The sequence below is a fragment of the Procambarus clarkii genome, chromosome 26 (genome assembly GCF_040958095.1).
Source record: "Procambarus clarkii isolate CNS0578487 chromosome 26, FALCON_Pclarkii_2.0, whole genome shotgun sequence".
Classification (NCBI taxonomy): domain Eukaryota; kingdom Metazoa; phylum Arthropoda; class Malacostraca; order Decapoda; family Cambaridae; genus Procambarus; species Procambarus clarkii.
This window is the reverse complement of record NC_091175.1, coordinates 45,464,449-45,489,032: the sequence shown is the minus strand read 5'-3', so window position 1 is coordinate 45,489,032 and position 24,584 is coordinate 45,464,449. Positions and strand designations below refer to the sequence as shown.

Here is a 24,584-nt window from a genome sequence, read left to right as displayed (position 1 = left end):
GAGGGCCACAGGGTTGAGGGCCACAGGGTTGAGGGCCACAGGGTTGAGGGTCACAGGGTTGAGGGCCACAGGGCTGAGGGTCACAGGGTTGAGGGTCACAGGGTTGAGGGCCACAGGGTTGAGGGTCACAGGGTTGAGGGTCACAGGGTTGAGGGCCACAGGGTTGAGGGCCATAGGGTTGAGGGTCACAGGGTTGAGGGTCACAGGGTTGAGGGCCACAGGGTTGAGGGCCTCAGGGTTGAGGGCCACAGGGTTGAGGGCCACAGGGTTGAGGGCCACAGGGATGAGGGCCACAGGGTTGAGGGCCACAGGGCTGAGGGCTACAGGGCTGAGGGCTACAAGGCTGAGGGCCACAAGGCTGAGGGTCACAGGGTTGAGGGCCACAGGGTTGAGGGCCACAGGGTTGAGGGCCACAGGGCTGAGGGCTACAAGGCTGAGGGCCACAAGGCTGAGGGTCACAGGGTTGAGGGCCACAGGGTTGAGGGCCACAGGGTTGAGGGTCACAGGGCTGAGGGCTACAGGGCTGAGGGCTACAGGGCTGAGGGCCACAGGGCTGAGGGCTACAGGGCTGAGGACCACAAGGCTGAGGGCTACAGGGCTGAGGACCACAGGACTGAGGGCTACAGGGCTGAGGACCACAGGACTGAGGGCTACAGGGCTGAGGGTCACAGGGTTGAGGGCTACAGGGCTGAGGACCACAGGGTTGAGGGCCACAGGGCTGAGGGTCACAGGGCTGAGGGCTACAGGGCTGAGGACCACAGGACTGAGGGCTACAGGGCTGAGGACCACAGGACTGAGGGCTACAGGGCTGAGGGTCACAGGGTTGAGGGCTACAGGGCTGAGGACCACAGGGCTGAGGGCTACAGGGCTGAGGGCCACAGGGCTGAGGGCTACAGGGCTGAGGACCACAGGGCTGAGGGCTACAGGGCTGAGGACCACAGGACTGAGGGCTACAGGGCTGAGGGTCACAGGGTTGAGGGCTACAGGGCTGAGGGCCACAGGGCTGAGGGCTACAGGGCTGAGGGCCACAGGACTGAGGGCTACAGGGCTGAGGACCACAGGACTGAGGGCTACAGGGCTGAGGACCACAGGGCTGAGGGCTACAGGGCTGAGGACCACAGGGCTGAGGGCTACAGGGCTGAGGACCACAGGACTGAGGGCTACAGGGCTGATGGTCACAGGGTTGAGGGCTACAGGGCTGAGGGCCACAGGGTTGAGGGCTACAGGGCTGAGGGCCACAGGACTGAGGGCTACAGGGCTGAGGGCCACAGGGCTGAGGGCCACAGGGCTGAGGGCTACAGGACTGAGGGCTACAGGGCTGAGGGCTACAGGGCTGAGGGTCACAGGGTTGAGGGCTACAGGGCTGAGGACCACAGGACTGAGGGCTACAGGGCTGAGGGTCACAGGGTTGAGGGCTACAGGGCTGAGGGCCACAGGACTGAGGGCTACAGGGCTGAGGGCCACAGGGCTGAGGGCTACAGGGCTGAGGGTCACAGGGTTGAGGGCTACAGGGCTGAGGGCCACAGGACTGAGGGCTACAGGGCTGAGGGCCACAGGGCTGAGGGCTACAGGGTTGAGGGCTACAGGGCTGAGGACCACAGGACTGAGGGGTACAGGGCTGAGGGCCACAGGGCTGAGGGCCACAGGGCTGAGGGCTACAGGGCTGAGGGCTACAGGGCTGAGGGCTACAGGGCTGAGGGCTACAGGGCTGAGGACCACAGGACTGAGGGCTACAGGGCTGAGGGCCACAGGGCTGACAACACTGCAGACCCGGCACGACAGGGTGGATCTCAGTGACACTTTTACAATACTGAACAATTTGGAGGATGTTGACGTGGACAATTTCTTCAACAGGTGAGATATAATACGAACAAGAAGTAACTGCTTCAGGCTCAACAAGCCACAGTGTAGGTCTGAGAGCAGGAGATGCTTCTTCACCCACAGGGTTATTAACCCATGGAACCGCCTACCCGCCGAAGCTGCAAATATCAAAACCCTGTTCGGTTTTAAAAGCCACCTGGAACATCATCAGGGCAAATGGGGGGAGGGGACATTTGACAAGCCGCCGGCTTCCTGTCCTCGTTGAAGCCACTACAGTGTCAGTGGCGTCAAGTAAATTCAGGTAAAGGTGTTGATGGTAACAACCCTGTCATGCCTGGTACTCACCTAGTTGTTGCTCGCAGGGGTTGAGCTCTGGCTCTTTGGTCCCGCCTCTCAACCGTCAATCAACTGGTGTACAGGTTCCTGAGCCTACTGGGCTCTATCATATCTACATTTGGAACTGTGTATGGAGTCAGCCTCCACCACATCACTGCCTAATGCATTCCATCCGTTAACTACTCTGACACTGAAAAAGTTCTTTCTAACGTCACTGTGGCTCATGTGGGTAGACAGTCTCCACCTGTGTCCCACCCGTGGTCAGTAATTGTAGCGCGGCCTTTGCCACGTCCAGTTCCTGCAGTTGCTTCTTTATCTCTTCCGTTGTCACTGTTATTTCTGAGACGCTTTTCTATGGAATTTCCCGCTCAGTTTGGGCTCTAAGGTCGAGTGGCACATCAGACTCCAGCTTGTATACTTCCTGAAAGTTTTGGTTAAGTTTCAGGAAGTATTCAACCTGGAGTCTGATGTGCCACTCGAGCTTAGAGCCCAAACTGAGCGCATATAGCGCTTCCCAGTGCTATAATTATATAGCACTGGGAAGGGGGTCAGGATAAGGATTTAGGATGGGACGGGGGAAAGGAATGGTGTCCAATCACTTGGATGGTCAGGAATTGAACGCCGACTTGCATGGCTAAAGACCGTAGCTCTACCGTCCACCTCAAGTGGTTGGATTGACTACTACTGAAGTTCAGAGGAATCATTGGTCCACGGCCGCATCATATAAATTGTCATACAGGAAAGAGGAACAAACATATCTCTGATATGTTTGTATTGTGGACTGACCTCCCACATGTAGTTAAAACTTGCACGTCTCCCAATCACTTTAAAAGAGAGACTAAGAAATAATGACATAATATCATATAACTAATAATTGCAAGACACAATTACATTAGTGTCATCCAATTATTGTGTCTGTAGTTGTAAAATTGTTTAGTGAAGTTGTATATTTTATCGTCTTCAATATTGTTATGTTTTTGTCCCATTAAACCTTTACACTTTACTAACTTACATTCTGTTATGATCTAGTAGCTTTACTAACTTAAACCTTTGTATTTTGTTATTACTGTTGAACACCTGTTTGTGTAGTGTTGAACACCTGTTTGTGTAGTGTTGAACACCTGTTTGTGTAGTGTTGAACACCTGTTTGTGTAGTGTTGAACACCTGTTTGTGTAGTGTTGAACACCTGTTTGTGTAGTGTTGAACACCTGTTTGTGTAGTGTTGAACACCTGTTTGTGTAGTGTTGAACACCTGTTTGTGTACTGTTGAACACTGTTTGTGTACTGTTGAACACTGTTTGTGTAGTGTTGAACACCTGTTTGTGTAGTGTTGAACAGCTGTTTGTGTACCGTTGAACACTGTTTGTGTAGTGTTGAACACCTGTTTGTGTAGTGTTGAACAGCTGTTTGTGTACTGTTGAACAGCTGCTTGTGTAGTGTTGAACACCTGTTTGTGTACTGTTGAACAGCTGCTTGTGTAGTGTTGAACACCTGTTTGTGTAGTGTTGAACACCTGTTTGTGTAGTGTTGAACACCTGTTTGTGTAGTGTTGAACACCTGTTTGTGTAGTGTTGAACACCTGTTTGTGTAGTGTTGAACACCTGTTTGTGTAGTGTTGAACACCTGTTTGTGTAGTGTTGAACACCTGTTTGTGTAGTGTTGAACACCTGTTTGTGTACTGTTGAACACCTGCTTGTGTAGTGTTGAACACCTGCTTGTGTAGTGTTGAACACCTGTTTGTGTACTGTTGAACACCTGTTTGTGTACTGTTGAACACCTGTTTGTGTACTGTTGAACACCTGTTTGTGTACTGTTGAACACCTGTTTGTGTACTGTTGAACACCTGTTTGTGTACTGTTGAACACCTGTTTGTGTACTGTTGAACACCTGCTTGTGTACTGTTGAACACCCGTTTGTGTACTGTTGAACACCTGCTTGTGTAGTGTTGAACACCTGTTTGTGTACTGTTGAACACCTGTTTGTGTACTGTTGAACACCTGTTTGTGTACTGTTGAACACTGTTTGTGTAGTGTTGAACAGCTGCTTGTGTAGTGTTGAACACCTGTTTGTGTACTGTTGAACACCTGTTTGTGTAGTGTTGAACATCTGTTTGTGCAGTGTTGAACACTTGTTTGTGTAGTGTTCAACACCTGTTTGTGTAGTGTTGAACACCTGTTTGTGTAGTGTTGAACACCTGTTTGTGTAGTGTTGAACACCTGTTTGTGTACTGTTGAACACCTGTTTGCGTACTGTTGAACACCTGTTTGTGTACTGTTGAACAGCTGCTTGTGTACTGTTGAACACCTGTTTGTGTACTGTTGAACAGCTGCTTGTGTACTGTTGAACACCTGTTAGTGTACTGTTGAACAGCTGCTTGTGTACTGTTGAACACCTGATTGTGTACTGTTGAACAGCTGCTTGTGTACTGTTGAACACCTGCTTGTGTACTGTTGAACACCTGCTTGTGTACTGTTGAACACCTGCTTGTGTACTGTTGAACACCTGCTTGTGTACTGTTGAACACCTGCTTGTGTACTGTTGAACACCTGCTTGTGTACTGTTAATCACCTGCTTGTGTAGTGTTGAACACCTGCTTGTGTAGTGTTGAACACCTGTTTGTGTACTGTTGAACACCTGTTTGTGTAGTGTTGAACACCTGTTTGTGTACTGTTGAACACCTGTTTGTGTACTGTTGAACACTGTTTGTGTACTGTTGAACACCTGTTTGTGTAGTGTTGAACACCTGTTTGTGTAGTGTTGAACACCTGTTTGTGTACTGTTGAACACCTGTTTGTGTACTGTTGAACACCTGTTTGTGTAGTGTTGAACACCTGTTTGTGTAGTGTTGAACACCTGTTTGTGTACTGTTGAACACATGTTTGTGTACTGTTGAACACCTGTTTGTGTACTGTTGAACACCTGTTTGTGTACTGTTGAACACTGTTTGTGTAGTGTTGAACAGCTGCTTGTGTAGTGTTGAACACCTGTTTGTGTACTGTTGAACACCTGTTTGTGTAGTGTTGAACACCTGTTTGTGCAGTGTTGAACACCTGTTTGTGTACTGTTGAACACCCGTTTGTGTACTGTTGAACACCTGTTTGTGTACTGTTGAACACTGTTTGTGTAGTGTTGAACAGCTGCTTGTGTAGTGTTGAACACCTGTTTGTGTACTGTTGAACACCCGTTTGTGTACTGTTGAACACCTGTTTGTGTACTGTTGAACACCTGTTTGTGTAGTGTTGAACATCTGTTTGTGCAGTGTTGAACACTTGATTGTGAAGTGTTCAACACCTGTTTATGTAGTGTTGAACACCTGTTTGTGTAGTGTTGAACACCTGTTTGTGTAGTGTTGAACACCTGTTTGTGTACTGTTGAACACCTGATTGTGTACTGTTGAACAGCTGCTTGTGTACTGTTGAACACCTGTTTGTGTACTGTTGAACAGCTGCTTGTGTACTGTTGAACACCTGATTGTGTACTGTTGAACAGCTGCTTGTGTACTGTTGAACAGCTGCTTGTGTACTGTTGAACACCTGCTTGTGTACTGTTGAACACCTGCTTGTGTACTGTTGAACACCTGCTTGTGTACTGTTGAACACCTGCTTGTGTACTGTTGAACACCTGCTTGTGTACTGTTGAACACCTGCTTGTGTACTGTTGAACACCTGCTTGTGTACTGTTGAACACCTGCTTGTGTACTGTTGAACACCTGCTTGTGTACTGTTGAACACCTGCTTGTGTAGTGTTGAACAGCTGCTTGTGTAGTGTTGAACACCTGCTTGTGTACTGTTGAACACCTGCTTGTGTACTGTTGAACACCTGTTTGTGTACTGTTGAACACCTGCTTGTGTAGTGTTGAACACCTGCTTGTGTACTGTTGAACACCTGCTTGTGTAGTGTTGAACACCTGCTTGTGTACTGTTGAACACCTGCTTGTGTAGTGTTGAACACCTGCTTGTGTAGTGTTGAACACCTGCTTGTGTAGTGTTGAACACCTGCTTGTGTAGTGTTGAACAGCTGCTTGTGTACTGTTGAACACCTGCTTGTGTACTGTTGAACACCTATTTGTTTACTGTTGAACACCTGGTTGTGTACTGTTGAACACCTGCTTGTGTACTGTTGAACACCTGTTTGTGTAGTGTTGAACACCTGTTTGTTTACTGTTGAACACCTGTTTGTGTACTGTTGAACACCTGTTTGTGTACTGTTGAACACCTGATTGTGTACTGTTGAACACCTGTTTGTGTACTGTTGAACACCTGTTTGTGTACTGTTGAACACCTGTTTGTGTACTGTTGAACAATGCTTGTGTACTGTTGAACACCCGTTTGTGTACTGTTGAACACCTGCTTGTGTAGTGTTGAACACCTGTTTGTGTACTGTTGAACACCTGTTTGTGTACTGTTGAACACCTGTTTGTGTACTGTTGAACACTGTTTGTGTAGTGTTGACCAGCTGCTTGTGTAGTGTTGAACACCTGTTTGTGTACTGTTGAACACCTGTTTGTGTAGTGTTGAACACCTGTTACTGTAGTGTTGAACAGCTGCTTGTGTAGTGTTGAACACCTGTTTGTGTACTGTTGAACACCTGTTTGTGTAGTGTTGAACACCTGTTTGTGTAGTGTTGAACACTTGTTTGTGTACTGTTGAACACTGTTTGTGTACTGTTGAACACCTGTTTGTGTAGTGTTGAACACCTGTTTGTGTAGTGTTCAACACCTGTTTGTGTACTGTTGAACACCTGTTTGTGTACTGTTGAACACCTGTTTGTGTAGTGTTGAACACCTGTTTGTGTACTGTTGAACACCTGTTTGTGTACTGTTGAACACCTGTTTGTGTACTGTTGAACACTGTTTGTGTAGTGTTGAACAGCTGCTTGTGTAGTGTTGAACACCTGTTTGTGTACTGTTGAACACCTGTTTGTGTAGTGTTGAACATCTGTTTGTGCAGTGTTGAACACTTGTTTGTGTAGTGTTCAACACCTGTTTGTGTAGTGTTCAACACCTGTTTGTGTAGTGTTGAACACCTGTTTGTGTAGTGTTGAACACCTGTTTGTGTACTGTTGAACACCTGTTTGCGTACTGTTGAACACCTGCTTGTGTACTGTTGAACAGCTGCTTGTGTACTGTTGAACAACTGTTTGTGTACTGTTGAACAGCTGCTTGTGTACTGTTGAACACCTGTTAGTGTACTGTTGAACAGCTGCTTGTGTACTGTTGAACACCTGATTGTGTACTGTTGAACAGCTGCTTGTGTACTGTTGAACACCTGCTTGTGTACTGTTGAACACCTGCTTGTGTACTGTTGAACACCTGCTTGTGTACTGTTGAACACCTGCTTGTGTACTGTTGAACACCTGCTTTTGTACTGTTGAACACCTGCTTGTGTACTGTTGAACACCTGCTTGTGTACTGTTGAACACCTGCTTGTGTAGTGTTGAACACCTGCTTGTGTACTGTTGAACACCTGCTTGTGTAGTGTTGAACACCTGTTTGTGTACTGTTGAACACCTGTTTGTGTAGTGTTGAACACCTGTTTGTGTACTGTTGAACACCTGTTTGTGTACTGTTGAACACTGTTTGAGTACTGTTGAACACCTGTTTGTGTAGTGTTGAACACCTGTTTGTGTAGTGTTGAACACCTGTTTGTGTACTGTTGAACACCTGTTTGTGTACTGTTGAACACCTGTTTGTGTAGTGTTGAACACCTGTTTGTGTACTGTTGAACACATGTTTGTGTAGTGTTGAACACCTGTTTGTGTACTGTTGAACACTGTTTGTGTAGTGTTGAACAGCTGCTTGTGTAGTGTTGAACACCTGTTTGTGTACTGTTGAACACCTGTTTGTGTAGTGTTGAACACCTGTTTGTGCAGTGTTGAACACCTGTTTGTGTACTGTTGAACACCTGTTTGTGTACTGTTGAACACCTGTTTGTGTACTGTTGAACACTGTTTGTGTAGTGTTGAACAGCTGCTTGTGTAGTGTTGAACACCTGTTTGTGTACTGTTGAACACCTGTTTGTGTAGTGTTGAACATCTGTTTGTGCAGTGTTGAACACTTGATTGTGAAGTGTTCAACACCTGTTTATGTAGTGTTGAACACCTGTTTGTGTAGTGTTGAACACCTGTTTGTGTAGTGTTGAACACCTGTTTGTGTACTGTTGAACACCTGTTTGCGTACTGTTGAACACCTGTTTGTGTACTGTTGAACACCTGTTTGTGTACTGTTGAACAGCTGCATGTGTACTGTTGAACACCTGTTTGTGTACTGTTGAACAGCTGCTTGTGTTCTGTTGAACACCTGTTTGTGTACTGTTGAACAGCTGCTTGTGTACTGTTGAACACCTGATTGTGTACTGTTGAACAGCTGCTTGTGTACTGTTGAACAGCTGCTTGTGTACTGTTGAACACCTGCTTGTGTACTGTTGAACACCTGCTTGTGTACTGTTGAACACCTGCTTGTGTACTGTTGAACACCTGCTTGTGTACTGTTGAACACCTGCTTGTGTACTGTTGAACACCTGCTTGTGTACTGTTGAACACCTGCTTGTGTACTGTTGAACACCTGCTTGTGTACTGTTGAACACCTGCTTGTGTAGTGTTGAACAGCTGCTTGTGTAGTGTTGAACACCTGCTTGTGTACTGTTGAACACCTGCTTGTGTACTGTTGAACACCTGTTTGTGTACTGTTGAACACCTGCTTGTGTAGTGTTGAACACCTGCTTGTGTACTGTTGAACACCTGCTTGTGTAGTGTTGAACACCTGCTTGTGTACTGTTGAACACCTGCTTGTGTAGTGTTGAACACCTGCTTGTGTAGTGTTGAACACCTGCTTGTGTAGTGTTGAACACCTGCTTGTGTAGTGTTGAACAGCTGCTTGTGTACTGTTGAACACCTGCTTGTGTACTGTTGAACACCTATTTGTTTTCTGTTGAACACCTGGTTGTGTACTGTTGAACACCTGCTTGTGTAGTGTTGAACACCTGTTTGTGTAGTGTTGAACACCTGTTTGTTTACTGTTGAACACCTGTTTGTGTACTGTTGAACACTGTGTACTGTTGAACATTGTTTGTGTATTGTTGAACAGCTGCTTGTGTACTGTTGAACACCTGTTAGTGTACTGTTGAACAGCTGCTTGTGTACTGTTGAACACCTGATTGTGTACTGTTGAACAGCTGCTTGTGTACTGTTGAACACCTGCTTGTGTACTGTTGAACACCTGCTTGTGTACTGTTGAACACCTGCTTGTGTACTGTTGAACACCTGCTTGTGTACTGTTGAACACCTGCTTGTGTAGTGTTGAACACCTGTTTGTGTAGTGTTGAACACCTGTTTGTTTACTGTTGAACACCTGTTTGTGTACTGTTGAACACCTGTTTGTGTACTGTTGAACACCTGATTGTGTACTGTTGAACACCTGTTTGTGTACTGTTGAACACCTGTTTGTGTACTGTTGAACACCTGTTTGTGTACTGTTGAACACCTGCTTGTGTACTGTGGAACACCCGTTTGTGTACTGTTGAACACCTGCTTGTGTAGTGTTGAACACCTGTTTGTGTACTGTTGAACACCTGTTTGTGTACTGTTGAACACCTGTTTGTGTACTGTTGAACACTGTTTGTGTAGTGTTGAACAGCTGCTTGTGTAGTGTTGAACACCTGTTTGTGTACTGTTGAACACCTGTTTGTGTAGTGTTGAACACCTGTTACTGTAGTGTTGAACAGCTGCTTGTGTAGTGTTGAACACCTGTTTGTGTACTGTTGAACACCTGTTTGTGTAGTGTTGAACACCTGTTTGTGTAGTGTTGAACACTTGTTTGTGTACTGTTGAACACTGTTTGTGTACTGTTGAACACCTGTTTGTGTAGTGTTGAACACCTGTTTGTGTAGTGTTGAACACCTGTTTGTGTACTGTTGAACACTGTTTGTGTAGTGTTGAACAGCTGCTTGTGTAGTGTTGAACACCTGTTTGTGTACTGTTGAACACCTGTTTGTGTAGTGTTGAACATCTGTTTGTGCAGTGTTGAACACTTGTTTGTGTAGTGTTCAACACCTGTTTGTGTAGTGTTCAACACCTGTTTGTGTAGTGTTGAACACCTGTTTGTGTAGTGTTGAACACCTGTTTGTGTACTGTTGAACACCTGTTTGCGTACTGTTGAACACCTGCTTGTGTACTGTTGAACAGCTGCTTGTGTACTGTTGAACACCTGTTTGTGTACTGTTGAACAGCTGCTTGTGTACTGTTGAACACCTGTTAGTGTACTGTTGAACAGCTGCTTGTGTACTGTTGAACACCTGATTGTGTACTGTTGAACAGCTGCTTGTGTACTGTTGAACACCTGCTTGTGTACTGTTGAACACCTGCTTGTGTACTGTTGAACACCTGCTTGTGTACTGTTGAACACCTGCTTGTGTACTGTTGAACACCTGCTTGTGTACTGTTGAACACCTGCTTGTGTAGTGTTGAACACCTGCTTGTGTACTGTTGAACACCTGCTTGTGTAGTGTTGAACACCTGTTTGTGTACTGTTGAACACCTGTTTGTGTAGTGTTGAACACCTGTTTGTGTACTGTTGAACACCTGTTTGTGTACTGTTGAACACTGTTTGTGTACTGTTGAACACCTGTTTGTGTAGTGTTGAACACCTGTTTGTGTAGTGTTGAACACCTGTTTGTGTACTGTTGAACACCTGTTTGTGTACTGTTGAACACCTGTTTGTGTAGTGTTGAACACCTGTTTGTGTACTGTTGAACACATGTTTGTGTACTGTTGAACACCTGTTTGTGTACTGTTGAACACTGTTTGTGTAGTGTTGAACAGCTGCTTGTGTAGTGTTGAACACCTGTTTGTGTACTGTTGAACACCTGTTTGTGTAGTGTTGAACACCTGTTTGTGCAGTGTTGAACACCTGTTTGTGTACTGTTGAACACCTGTTTGTGTACTGTTGAACATCTGTTTGTGTACTGTTGAACACTGTTTGTGTAGTGTTGAACAGCTGCTTGTGTAGTGTTGAACACCTGTTTGTGTACTGTTGAACACCTGTTTGTGTAGTGTTGAACATCTGTTTGTGCAGTGTTGAACACTTGATTGTGAAGTGTTCAACACCTGTTTATGTAGTGTTGAACACCTGTTTGTGTAGTGTTGAACACCTGTTTGTGTAGTGTTGAACACCTGTTTGTGTACTGTTGAACACCTGTTTGCGTACTGTTGAACACCTGTTTGTGTACTGTTGAACACCTGTTTGTGTACTGTTGAACAGCTGCTTGTGTACTGTTGAACACCTGTTTGTGTACTGTTGAACAGCTGCTTGTGTACTGTTGAACACCTGTTTGTGTACTGTTGAACAGCTGCTTGTGTACTGTTGAACACCTGATTGTGTACTGTTGAACAGCTGCTTGTGTACTGTTGAACAGCTGCTTGTGTACTGTTGAACACCTGCTTGTGTACTGTTGAACACCTGCTTGTGTACTGTTGAACACCTGCTTGTGTACTGTTGAACACCTGCTTGTGTACTGTTGAACACCTGCTTGTGTACTGTTGAACACCTGCTTGTGTACTGTTGAACACCTGCTTGTGTACTGTTGAACACCTGCTTCTGTACTGTTGAACACCTGTTTGTGTAGTGTTGAACAGCTGCTTGTGTAGTGTTGAACACCTGCTTGTGTACTGTTGAACACCTGCTTGTGTACTGTTGAACACCTGTTTGTGTACTGTTGAACACCTGCTTGTGTAGTGTTGAACACCTGCTTGTGTACTGTTGAACACCTGCTTGTGTAGTGTTGAACACCTGCTTGTGTACTGTTGAACACCTGCTTGTGTACTGTTGAACACCTGCTTGTGTAGTGTTGAACACCTGCTTGTGTAGTGTTGAACACCTGCTTGTGTAGTGTTGAACAGCTGTTTGTGTACTGTTGAACACCTGCTTGTGTACTGTTGAACACCTATTTGTTTACTGTTGAACACCTGGTTGTGTACTGTTGAACACCTGCTTGTGTAGTGTTGAACACCTGTTTGTGTAGTGTTGAACACCTGTTTGTTTACTGTTGAACACCTGTTTGTGTACTGTTGAACACTGTGTACTGTTGAACATTGTTTGTGTACTGTTGAACAGCTGCTTGTGTACTGTTGAACACCTGTTAGTGTACTGTTGAACAGCTGCTTGTGTACTGTTGAACACCTGATTGTGTACTGTTGAACAGCTGCTTGTGTACTGTTGAACACCTGCTTGTGTACTGTTGAACACCTGCTTGTGTACTGTTGAACACCTGCTTGTGTACTGTTGAACACCTGCTTGTGTACTGTTGAACACCTGCTTGTGTACTGTTGAACACCTGCTTGTGTACTGTTGAACACCTGCTTGTGTAGTGTTGAACACCTGCTTGTGTAGTGTTGAACACCTGTTTGTGTACTGTTGAACACCTGTTTGTGTAGTGTTGAACACCTGTTTGTGTACTGTTGAACACCTGTTTGTGTACTGTTGAACACTGTTTGTGTAGTGTTGAACACCTGTTTGTGTAGTGTTGAACACCTGTTTGTGTACTGTTGAACACCTGTTTGTGTACTGTTGAACACCTGTTTGTGTAGTGTTGAACACCTGTTTGTGTACTGTTGAACACATGTTTGTGTACTGTAGAACACCTGTTTGTGTACTGTTGAACACTGTTTGTGTAGTGTTGAACAGCTGCTTGTGTAGTGTTGAACACCTGTTTGTGTACTGTTGAACACCTGTTTGTGTAGTGTTGAACACCTGTTTGTGCAGTGTTGAACACCTGTTTGTGTACTGTTGAACACCCGTTTGTGTACTGTTGAACACCTGTTTGTGTACTGTTGAACACTGTGTAGTGTTGAACAGCTGCTTGTGTAGTGTTGAACACCTGTTTGTGTACTGTTGAACACCTGTTTGTGTAGTGTTGAACATCTGTTTGTGCAGTGTTGAACACTTGATTGTGAAGTGTTCAACACCTGTTTATGTAGTGTTGAACACCTGTTTGTGTAGTGTTGAACAACTGTGTGTGTAGTGTTGAACACCTGTTTGTGTACTGTTGAACACCTGTTTGCGTACTGTTGAACACCTGTTTGTGTACTGTTGGACAGCTGCTTGTGTACTGTTGAACACCTGTTTGTGTACTGTTGAACAGCTGCTTGTGTACTGTTGAACACCTGTTTGTGTACTGTTGAACAGCTGCTTGTGTACTGTTGAACACCTGATTGTGTACTGTTGAACAGCTGCTTGTGTACTGTTGAACAGCTGCTTGTGTACTGTTGAACACCTGCTTGTGTACTGTTGAACACCTGCTTGTGTACTGTTGAACACCTGCTTGTGTACTGTTGAACACCTGCTTGTGTACTGTTGAACACCTGCTTGTGTACTGTTGAACACCTGCTTGTGTACTGTTGAACACCTGCTTGTGTACTGTTGAACACCTGCTTGTGTACTGTTGAACACCTGCTTGTGTACTGTTGAACACCTGCTTGTGTAGTGTTGAACAGCTGCTTGTGTAGTGTTGAACACCTGCTTGTGTACTGTTGAACACCTGCTTGTGTACTGTTGAACACCTGTTTGTGTACTGTTGAACACCTGCTTGTGTAGTGTTGAACACCTGCTTGTGTACTGTTGAACACCTGCTTGTGTAGTGTTGAACACCTGCTTGTGTACTGTTGAACACCTGCTTGTGTAGTGTTGAACACCTGCTTGTGTAGTGTTGAACACCTGCTTGTGTAGTGTTGAACACCTCCTTGTGTAGTGTTGAACAGCTGCTTGTGTACTGTTGAACACCTGCTTGTGTACTGTTGAACACCTATTTGTTTACTGTTGAACACCTGGTTGTGTACTGTTGAACACCTGCTTGTGTACTGTTGAACACCTGTTTGTGTAGTGTTGAACACCTGTTTGTTTACTGTTGAACACCTGTTTGTGTACTGTTGAACACCTGTTTGTGTACTGTTGAACACCTGATTGTGTACTGTTGAACACCTGTTTGTGTACTGTTGAACACCTGTTTGTGTACTGTTGAACACCTGTTTGTGTACTGTTGAACACCTGCTTGTGTACTGTTGAACACCCGTTTGTGTACTGTTGAACACCTGTTTGTGTAGTGTTGAACACCTGTTTGTGTACTGTTGAACACCTGTTTGTGTAGTGTTAAACAGCTGCTTGTGTAGTGTTGAACACCTGTTTGTGTACTGTTGAACACCTGTTTGTGTAGTGTTGAACACCTGTTACTGTAGTGTTGAACAGCTGCTTGTGTAGTGTTGAACACCTGTTTGTGTACTGTTGAACACCTGTTTGTGTAGTGTTGAACACCTGTTTGTGTAGTGTTGAACACTTGTTTGTGTACTGTTGAACACTGTTTGTGTACTGTTGAACACCTGTTTGTGTAGTGTTGAACACCTGTTTGTTTACTGTTGAACACCTGTTTGTGTACTGTTGAACACCTGTTTGTGTACTGTTGAACACCTGATTGTGTACTGTTGAACACCTGTTTGTGTACTGTTGAACACCTGTTTGTGTACTGTTGAACACCTGTTTGTGTACTGTTGAACACCTGCTTGTGTACTGTTGAACACCCGTTTGTGTACTGTTGAACACCTGTTTGTGTAGTGTTGAACACCTGTTTGTGTACTGTTGAACACCTGTTTGTGTACTGTTGAACACCTGTTTGTGTACTGTTGAACACTGTTTGTGTAGTGTTGAACAGCTGCTTGTGTAGTGTTGAACACCTGTTTGTGTACTGTTGAACACCTGTTTGTGTAGTGTTGAACACCTGTTACTGTAGTGTTGAACAGCTGCTTGTGTAGTGTTGAACACCTGTTTGTGTACTGTTGAACACCTGTTTGTGTAGTGTTGAACACCTGTTTGTGTAGTGTTGAACACTTGTTTGTGTACTGTTGAACACTGTTTGTGTACTGTTGAACACCTGTTTGTGTAGTGTTGAACACCTGTTTGTGTAGTGTTGAACACCTGTTTGTGTACTGTTGAACACCTGTTTGTGTACTGTTGAACACCTGTTTGTGTAGTGTTGAACACCTGTTTGTGTACTGTTGAACACCTGTTTGTGTACTGTTGAACACCTGTTTGTGTACTGTTGAACACTGTTTGTGTAGTGTTGAACAGCTGCTTGTGTAGTGTTGAACACCTGTGTGTGTACTGTTGAACACCTGTTTGTGTAGTGTTGAACATCTGTTTGTGCAGTGTTGAACACTTGTTTGTGTAGTGTTCAACACCTGTTTGTGTAGTGTTCAACACCTGTTTGTGTAGTGTTGAACACCTGTTTGTGTAGTGTTGAACACCTGTTTGTGTACTGTTGAACACCTGTTTGCGTACTGTTGAACACCTGCTTGTGTACTGTTGAACAGCTGCTTGTATACTGTTGAACACCTGTTTGTGTACTGTTGAACAGCTGCTTGTGTACTGTTGAACACCTGTTAGTGTACTGTTGAACAGTTGCTTGTGTACTGTTGAACACCTGATTGTGTACTGTTGAACAGCTGCTTGTGTACTGTTGAACACCTGCTTGTGTACTGTTGAACACCTGCTTGTGTACTGTTGAACACCTGCTTGTGTACTGTTGAACACCTGCTTGTGTACTGTTGAACACCTGCTTGTGTACTGTTGAACACCTGCTTGTGTACTGTTGAACACCTGCTTGTGTAGTATTGAACACCTGCTTGTGTACTGTTGAACACCTGCTTGTGTAGTGTTGAACACCTGTTTGTGTACTGTTGAACACCTGTTTGTGTAGTGTTGAACACCTGTTTGTGTACTGTTGAACACCTGTTTGTGTACTGTTGAACACTGTTTGTGTACTGTTGAACACCTGTTTGTGTTGTGTTGAACACCTGTTTGTGTAGTGTTGAACACCTGTTTGTGTACTGTTGAACACCTGTTTGTGTACTGTTGAACACCTGTTTGTGTAGTGTTGAACACCTGCTTGTGTAGTGTTGAACACCTGCTTGTGTACTGTTGAACACCTGCTTGTGTACTGTTGAACACCTGCTTGTGTACTGTTGAACACCTGCTTGTGTAGTGTTGAACACCTGCTTGTGTACTGTTGAACACCTGCTTGTGTAGTGTTGAACACCTGCTTGTGTACTGTTGAACACCTGCTTGTGTACTGTTGAACACCTGCTTGTGTAGTGTTGAACACCTGCTTGTGTAGTGTTGAACACCTGCTTGTGTAGTGTTGAACAGCTGTTTGTGTACTGTTGAACACCTGCTTGTGTACTGTTGAACACCTATTTGTTTACTGTTGAACACCTGGTTGTGTACTGTTGAACACCTGCTTGTGTAGTGTTGAACACCTGTTTGTGTAGTGTTGAACACCTGTTTGTTTACTGTTGAACACCTGTTTGTGTACTGTTGAACACTGTGTACTGTTGAACATTGTTTGTGTACTGTTGAACAGCTGCTTGTGTACTGTTGAACACCTGTTAGTGTACTGTTGAACAGCTGCTTGTGTACTGTTGAACACCTGATTGTGTACTGTTGAACAGCTGCTTGTGTACTGTTGAACACCTGCTTGTGTACTGTTGAACACCTGCTTGTGTACTGTTGAACACCTGCTTGTGTACTGTTGAACACCTGCTTGTGTACTGTTGAACACCTGCTTGTGTACTGTTGAACACCTGCTTGTGTACTGTTGAACACCTGCTTGTGTAGTGTTGAACACCTGCTTGTGTAGTGTTGAACACCTGTTTGTGTACTGTTGAACACCTGTTTGTGTAGTGTTGAACACCTGTTTGTGTACTGTTGAACACCTGTTTGTGTACTGTTGAACACTGTTTGTGTAGTGTTGAACACCTGTTTGTGTAGTGTTGAACACCTGTTTGTGTACTGTTGAACACCTGTTTGTGTACTGTTGAACACCTGTTTGTGTAGTGTTGAACACCTGTTTGTGTACTGTTGAACACATGTTTGTGTACTGTAGAACACCTGTTTGTGTACTGTTGAACACTGTTTGTGTAGTGTTGAACAGCTGCTTGTGTAGTGTTGAACACCTGTTTGTGTACTGTTGAACACCTGTTTGTGTAGTGTTGAACACCTGTTTGTGCAGTGTTGAACACCTGTTTGTGTACTGTTGAACACCCGTTTGTGTACTGTTGAACACCTGTTTGTGTACTGTTGAACACTGTTTGTGTAGTGTTGAACAGCTGCTTGTGTAGTGTTGAACACCTGTTTGTGTACTGTTGAACACCTGTTTGTGTAGTGTTGAACATCTGTTTGTGCAGTGTTGAACACTTGATTGTGAAGTGTTCAACACCTGTTTATGTAGTGTTGAACACCTGTTTGTGTAGTGTTGAACAACTGTGTGTGTAGTGTTGAACACCTGTTTGTGTACTGTTGAACACCTGTTTGCGTACTGTTGAACACCTGTTTGTGTACTGTTGGACAGCTGCTTGTGTACTGTTGAACACCTGTTTGTGTACTGTTGAACAGCTGCTTGTGTACTGTTGAACACCTGTTTGTGTACTGTTGAACAGCTGCTTGTGTACTGTTGAACACCTGATTGTGTACTGTTGAACAGCTGCTTGTGTACTGTTGAACAGCTGCTTGTGTACTGTTGAACACCTGCTTGTGTACTGTTGAACACCTGCTTGTGTACTGTTGAACACCTGCTTGTGTACTGTTGAACACCTGCTTGTGTACTGTTGAACACCTGCTTGTGTACTGTTGAACACCTGCTTGTGTACTGTTGAACACCTGCTTGTGTACTGTTGAACACCTGCTTGTGTACTGTTGAACACCTGCTTGTGTACTGTTGAACACCTGCTTGTGTAGTGTTGAACAGCTGCTTGTGTAGTGTTGAACACCTGCTTGTGTACTGTTGAACACCTGCTTGTGTACTGTTGAACACCTGTTTGTGTACTGTTGAACACCTGCTTGTGTAGTGTTGAACACCTGCTTGTGTACTGTTGAACACCTGCTTGTGTAGTGTTGAACACCTGCTTGTGTACTGTTGAACACCTGCTTGTGTAGTGTTGAACACCTGCTTGTGTAGTGTTGAACACCTGCTTGTGTAGTGTTGAACACCTCCTTGTGTAGTGTTGAACAGCTGCTTGTGTACTGTTGAACACCTGCTTGTGTACTGTTGAACACCTATTTGTTTACTGTTGAACACCTGGTTGTGTACTGTTGAACACCTGCTTGTGTACTGTTGAACACCTGTTTGTGTAGTGTTGAACACCTGTTTGTTTACTGTTGAACACCTGTTTGTGTACTGTTGAACACCTGTTTGTGTACTGTTGAACACCTGATTGTGTACTGTTGAACACCTGTTTGTGTACTGTTGAACACCTGTTTGTGTACTGTTGAACACCTGTTTGTGTACTGTTGAACACCTGCTTGTGTACTGTTGAACACCCGTTTGTGTACTGTTGAACACCTGTTTGTGTAGTGTTGAACACCTGTTTGTGTACTGTTGAACACCTGTTTGTGTAGTGTTAAACAGCTGCTTGTGTAGTGTTGAACACCTGTTTGTGTACTGTTGAACACCTGTTTGTGTAGTGTTGAACACCTGTTACTGTAGTGTTGAACAGCTGCTTGTGTAGTGTTGAACACCTGTTTGTGTACTGTTGAACACCTGTTTGTGTAGTGTTGAACACCTGTTTGTGTAGTGTTGAACACTTGTTTGTGTACTGTTGAACACTGTTTGTGTACTGTTGAACACCTGTTTGTGTAGTGTTGAACACCTGTTTGTTTACTGTTGAACACCTGTTTGTGTACTGTTGAACACCTGTTTGTGTACTGTTGAACACCTGATTGTGTACTGTTGAACACCTGTTTGTGTACTGTTGAACACCTGTTTGTGTACTGTTGAACACCTGTTTGTGTACTGTTGAACACCTGCTTGTGTACTGTTGAACACCCGTTTGTGTACTGTTGAACACCTGTTTGTGTAGTGTTGAACACCTGTTTGTGTACTGTTGAACACCTGTTTGTGTACTGTTGAACACCTGTTTGTGTACTGTTGAACACTGTTTGTGTAGTGTTGAACAGCTGCTTGTGTAGTGTTGAACACCTGTTTGTGTACTGTTGAACACCTGTTTGTGTAGTGTTGAACACCTGTTACTGTAGTGTTGAACAGCTGCTTGTGTAGTGTTGAACACCTGTTTGTGTACTGTTGAACACCTGTTTGTGTAGTGTTGAACACCTGTTTGTGTAGTGTTGAACACTTGTTTGTGTACTGTTGAACACTGTTTGTGTACTGTTGAACACCTGTTTGTGTAGTGTTGAACACCTGTTTGTGTAGTGTTGAACACCTGTTTGTGTACTGTTGAACACCTGTTTGTGTACTGTTGAACACCTGTTTGTGTAGTGTTGAACACCTGTTTGTGTACTGTTGAACACCTGTTTGTGTACTGTTGAACACCTGTTTGTGTACTGTTGAACACTGTTTGTGTAGTGTTGAACAGCTGCTTGTGTAGTGTTGAACACCTGTGTGTGTACTGTTGAACACCTGTTTGTGTAGTGTTGAACATCTGTTTGTGCAGTGTTGAACACTTGTTTGTGTAGTGTTCAACACCTGTTTGTGTAGTGTTCAACACCTGTTTGTGTAGTGTTGAACACCTGTTTGTGTAGTGTTGAACACCTGTTTGTGTACTGTTGAACACCTGTTTGCGTACTGTTGAACACCTGCTTGTGTACTGTTGAACAGCTGCTTGTATACTGTTGAACACCTGTTTGTGTACTGTTGAACAGCTGCTTGTGTACTGTTGAACACCTGTTAGTGTACTGTTGAACAGTTGCTTGTGTACTGTTGAACACCTGATTGTGTACTGTTGAACAGCTGCTTGTGTACTGTTGAACACCTGCTTGTGTACTGTTGAACACCTGCTTGTGTACTGTTGAACACCTGCTTGTGTACTGTTGAACACCTGCTTGTGTACTGTTGAACACCTGCTTGTGTACTGTTGAACACCTGCTTGTGTACTGTTGAACACCTGCTTGTGTAGTATTGAACACCTGCTTGTGTACTGTTGAACACCTGCTTGTGTAGTGTTGAACACCTGTTTGTGTACTGTTGAACACCTGTTTGTGTAGTGTTGAACACCTGTTTGTGTACTGTTGAACACCTGTTTGTGTACTGTTGAACACTGTTTGTGTACTGTTGAACACCTGTTTGTGTTGTGTTGAACACCTGTTTGTGTAGTGTTGAACACCTGTTTGTGTACTGTTGAACACCTGTTTGTGTACTGTTGAACACCTGTTTGTGTAGTGTTGAACACCTGCTTGTGTAGTGTTGAACACCTGCTTGTGTACTGTTGAACACCTGCTTGTGTACTGTTGAACACCTGCTTGTGTACTGTTGAACACCTGCTTGTGTACTGTTGAACACCTGCTTGTGTACTGTTGAACACCTGCTTGTGTAGTGTTGAACACCTGCTTGTGTAGTGTTGAACACCTGCTTGTGTAGTGTTGAACACCTGCTTGTGTAGTGTTGAACAGCTGCTTTTGTACTGTTGAACACCTGCTTGTGTACTGTTGAACACCTATTTGTTTACTGTTGAACACCTGGTTGTGTACTGTTGAACACCTGCTTGTGTAGTGTTGAACACCTGTTTGTGTAGTGTTGAACACCTGTTTGTTTACTGTTGAACACCTGTTTGTGTACTGTTGAACACTGTGTACTGTTGAACACTGTGTACTGTTGAACACTGCTTGTGTACTGTTGAACACCTGCTTGTGTACTGTTGAACACCTGTTTGTGTAGTGTTGAACAACTGTTTGTTTACTGTTGAACACCTGCTTGTGTAGTGTTGAACACCTGCTTGTGTAGTGTTGAACATCTGCTTGTGTAGTGTTGAACATCTGCTTGAGTACTGTTGAACACCTGCTTGTGTAGTGTTGAACACCTGCTTGTGTAGTGTTGAACATCTGCTTGAGTACTGTTGAACACCTGCTTGTGTAGTGTTGAACACCGGCTTGTGTACTGTTGAACACCTGCTTATGTACTGTTGAACATCTGCTTGTGTACTGTTGAACACCTGCTTGTGCAGCGTTGAACACCTGCTTGTGTACTGTTGAACACCTGCTTGTGTATTGTTGAACACCTGTTTGTGTACTGTTGAACACCTGTTTGTGTACTGTTGAACACCTGTTTGTGTACTGTTGAACACCTGCTTGTGTACTGTTGAACACCTGCTTGTGTACTGTTGAACACCTGCTTGTGTACTGTTGAACACCTGCTTGTGTATTGTTGAACACCTGTTTGTGTAGTGTTGAACAGCTGCTTGTGTACTGTTGAACACCTGTTTGTGTACTGTTGAACACCTGTTTGTGTAGTGTTGAACATCTGTTTGTGCAGTGTTGAACACTTGATTGTGAAGTGTTCAACACCTGTTTATGTAGTGTTGAACACCTGTTTGTGTAGTGTTGAACACCTGTTTGTGTAGTGTTGAACACCTGTTTGTGTACTGTTGAACACCTGTTTCCGTACTGTTGAACACCTGTTTGTGTACTGTTGAACAGCTGCTTGTGTACTGTTGAACACCTGTTTGTGTACTGTTGAACAGCTGCTTGTGTACTGTTGAACACCTGTTTGTGTACTGTTGAACAGCTGCTTGTGTACTGTTGAACACCTGATTGTGTACTGTTGAACAGCTGCTTGTGTACTGTTGAACAGCTGCTTGTGTACTGTTGAACACCTGCTTGTGTACTGTTGAACACCTGCTTGTGTACTGTTGAACACCTGCTTGTGTACTGTTGAACACCTGCTTGTGTACTGTTGAACACCTGCTTGTGTACTGTTGAACACCTGCTTGTGTACTGTTGAACACCTGCTTGTGTACTGTTGAACACCTGCTTGTGTACTGTTGAACACCTGCTTGTGTACTGTTGAACACCTGCTTGTGTAGTGTTGAACAGCTGCTTGTGTAGTGTTGAACACCTGCTTGTGTACTGTTGAACACCTGCTTGTGTACTGTTGAACACCTGTTTGTGTACTGTTGAACACCTGCTTGTGTAGTGTTGAACACCTGCTTGTGTACTGTTGAACACCTGCTTGTGTAGTGTTGAACACCTGCTTGTGTACTGTTGAACACCTGCTTGTGTAGTGTTGAACACCTGCTTGTGTAGTGTTGAACACCTGCTTGTGTAGTGTTGAACACCTGCTTGTGTAGTGTTGAACAGCTGCTTGTGTACTGTTGAACACCTGCTTGTGTACTGTTGAACACCTATTTGTTTACTGTTGAACACCTGGTTGTGTACTGTTGAACACCTGCTTGTGTACTGTTGAACACCTGTTTGTGTAGTGTTGAACACCTGTTTGTTTACTGTTGAACACCTGTTTGTGTACTGTTGAACACTGTGTACTGTTGAACACTGTTTGTGTACTGTTGAACACCTGTTTGTTTACTGTTGAACACCTGCTTGTGTACTGTTGAACACCTGCTTGTGTACTGTTGAACACCTGTTTGTGTAGTGTTGAACAACTGTTTGTTTACTGTTGAACACCTGCTTGTGTAGTGTTGAACACCTGCTTGTGTAGTGTTGAACATCTGCTTGTGTAGTGTTGAACATCTGCTTGAGTACTGTTGAACACCTGCTTGTGTAGTGTTGAACACCTGCTTGTGTAGTGTTGAACATCTGCTTGAGTACTGTTGAACACCTGCTTGTGTAGTGTTGAACACCGGCTTGTGTACTGTTGAACACCTGCTTATGTACTGTTGAACATCTGCTTGTGTACTGTTGAACACCTGCTTGTGCAGCGTTGAACACCTGCTTGTGTACTGTTGAACACCTGCTTGTGTAGTGTTGAACACCTGTTTGTGTACTGTTGAACACCTGTTTGTGTACTGTTGAACACCTGTTTGTGTACTGTTGAACACCTGCTTGTGTACTGTTGAACACCTGCTTGTGTACTGTTGAACACCTGCTTGTGTACTGTTGAACACCTGCTTGTGTACTGTTGAACACCTGCTTGTGTACTGTTGAACACCTGCTTGTGTACTGTTGAACACCTGCTTGTGTACTGTTGAACACCTGCTTGTGTACTGTTGAACACCTGCTTGTGTACTGTTGAACACCTGCTTGTGTACTGTTGAACACCTGCTTGTGTAGTGTTGAACAGCTGCTTGTGTAGTGTTGAACACCTGCTTGTGTACTGTTGAACACCTGCTTGTGTACTGTTGAACACCTGTTTGTGTACTGTTGAACACCTGCTTGTGTAGTGTTGAACACCTGCTTGTGTACTGTTGAACACCTGCTTGTGTAGTGTTGAACACCTGCTTGTGTACTGTTGAACACCTGCTTGTGTAGTGTTGAACACCTGCTTGTGTAGTGTTGAACACCTGCTTGTGTAGTGTTGAACACCTGCTTGTGTAGTGTTGAACAGCTGCTTGTGTACTGTTGAACACCTGCTTGTGTACTGTTGAACACCTATTTGTTTACTGTTGAACACCTGGTTGTGTACTGTTGAACACCTGCTTGTGTACTGTTGAACACCTGTTTGTGTAGTGTTGAACACCTGTTTGTTTACTGTTGAACACCTGTTTGTGTACTGTTGAACACTGTGTACTGTTGAACACTGTTTGTGTACTGTTGAACACCTGTTTGTTTACTGTTGAACACCTGCTTGTGTACTGTTGAACACCTGCTTGTGTACTGTTGAACACCTGTTTGTGTAGTGTTGAACAACTGTTTGTTTACTGTTGAACACCTGCTTGTGTAGTGTTGAACACCTGCTTGTGTAGTGTTGAACATCTGCTTGTGTAGTGTTGAACATCTGCTTGAGTACTGTTGAACACCTGCTTGTGTAGTGTTGAACACCTGCTTGTGTAGTGTTGAACATCTGCTTGAGTACTGTTGAACACCTGCTTGTGTAGTGTTGAACACCGGCTTGTGTACTGTTGAACACCTGCTTATGTACTGTTGAACATCTGCTTGTGTACTGTTGAACACCTGCTTGTGCAGCGTTGAACACCTGCTTGTGTACTGTTGAACACCTGCTTGTGTATTGTTGAACACCTGTTTGTGTACTGTTGAACACCTGTTTGTGTACTGTTGAACACCTGTTTGTGTACTGTTGAACACCTGCTTGTGTACTGTTGAACACCTGCTTGTGTACTGTTGAACACCTGCTTGTGTACTGTTGAACACCTGCTTGTGTATTGTTGAACACCTGTTTGTGTACTGTTGAACACCTGTTTGTGTACTGTTGAACACCTGTTTGTGTACTGTTGAACACCTGTTTGTTTACTGTTGAACACCTGCTTGTGTAGTGTTGAACACCTGCTTGTGTAGTGTTGAACACCTGCTTGTGTAGTGTTGAACACCTGCTTGTGTAGTGTTGAACATCTGCTTGAGTTCTGTTGAACACCTGCTTGTGTACTGTTGAACACCTGCTTGTGTACTGTTGAACACCTGCTTGTGTACTGTTGAACACCTGCTTGTGTACTGTTGAACACCTGCTTGTGTACTGTTGAACTATGC

The 24,584-nt window shown here is 44.3% G+C and overlaps 1 protein-coding gene across 1 annotated transcript in view; it reads right to left on the bottom strand.

Moving 5' to 3' along the window:
- LOC138368973 (calphotin-like) overlaps positions 1-24,584 on the bottom strand; it is a 75,522-nt gene that overhangs the window by 43,481 nt on the left and 7,457 nt on the right. The window contains exon 2 of the mRNA XM_069331703.1: positions 7-1,979. Within this exon, the coding sequence (XP_069187804.1) occupies positions 7-1,979 (1,973 nt within the window). The remainder of the gene's footprint in view (positions 1-6; positions 1,980-24,584) is intronic.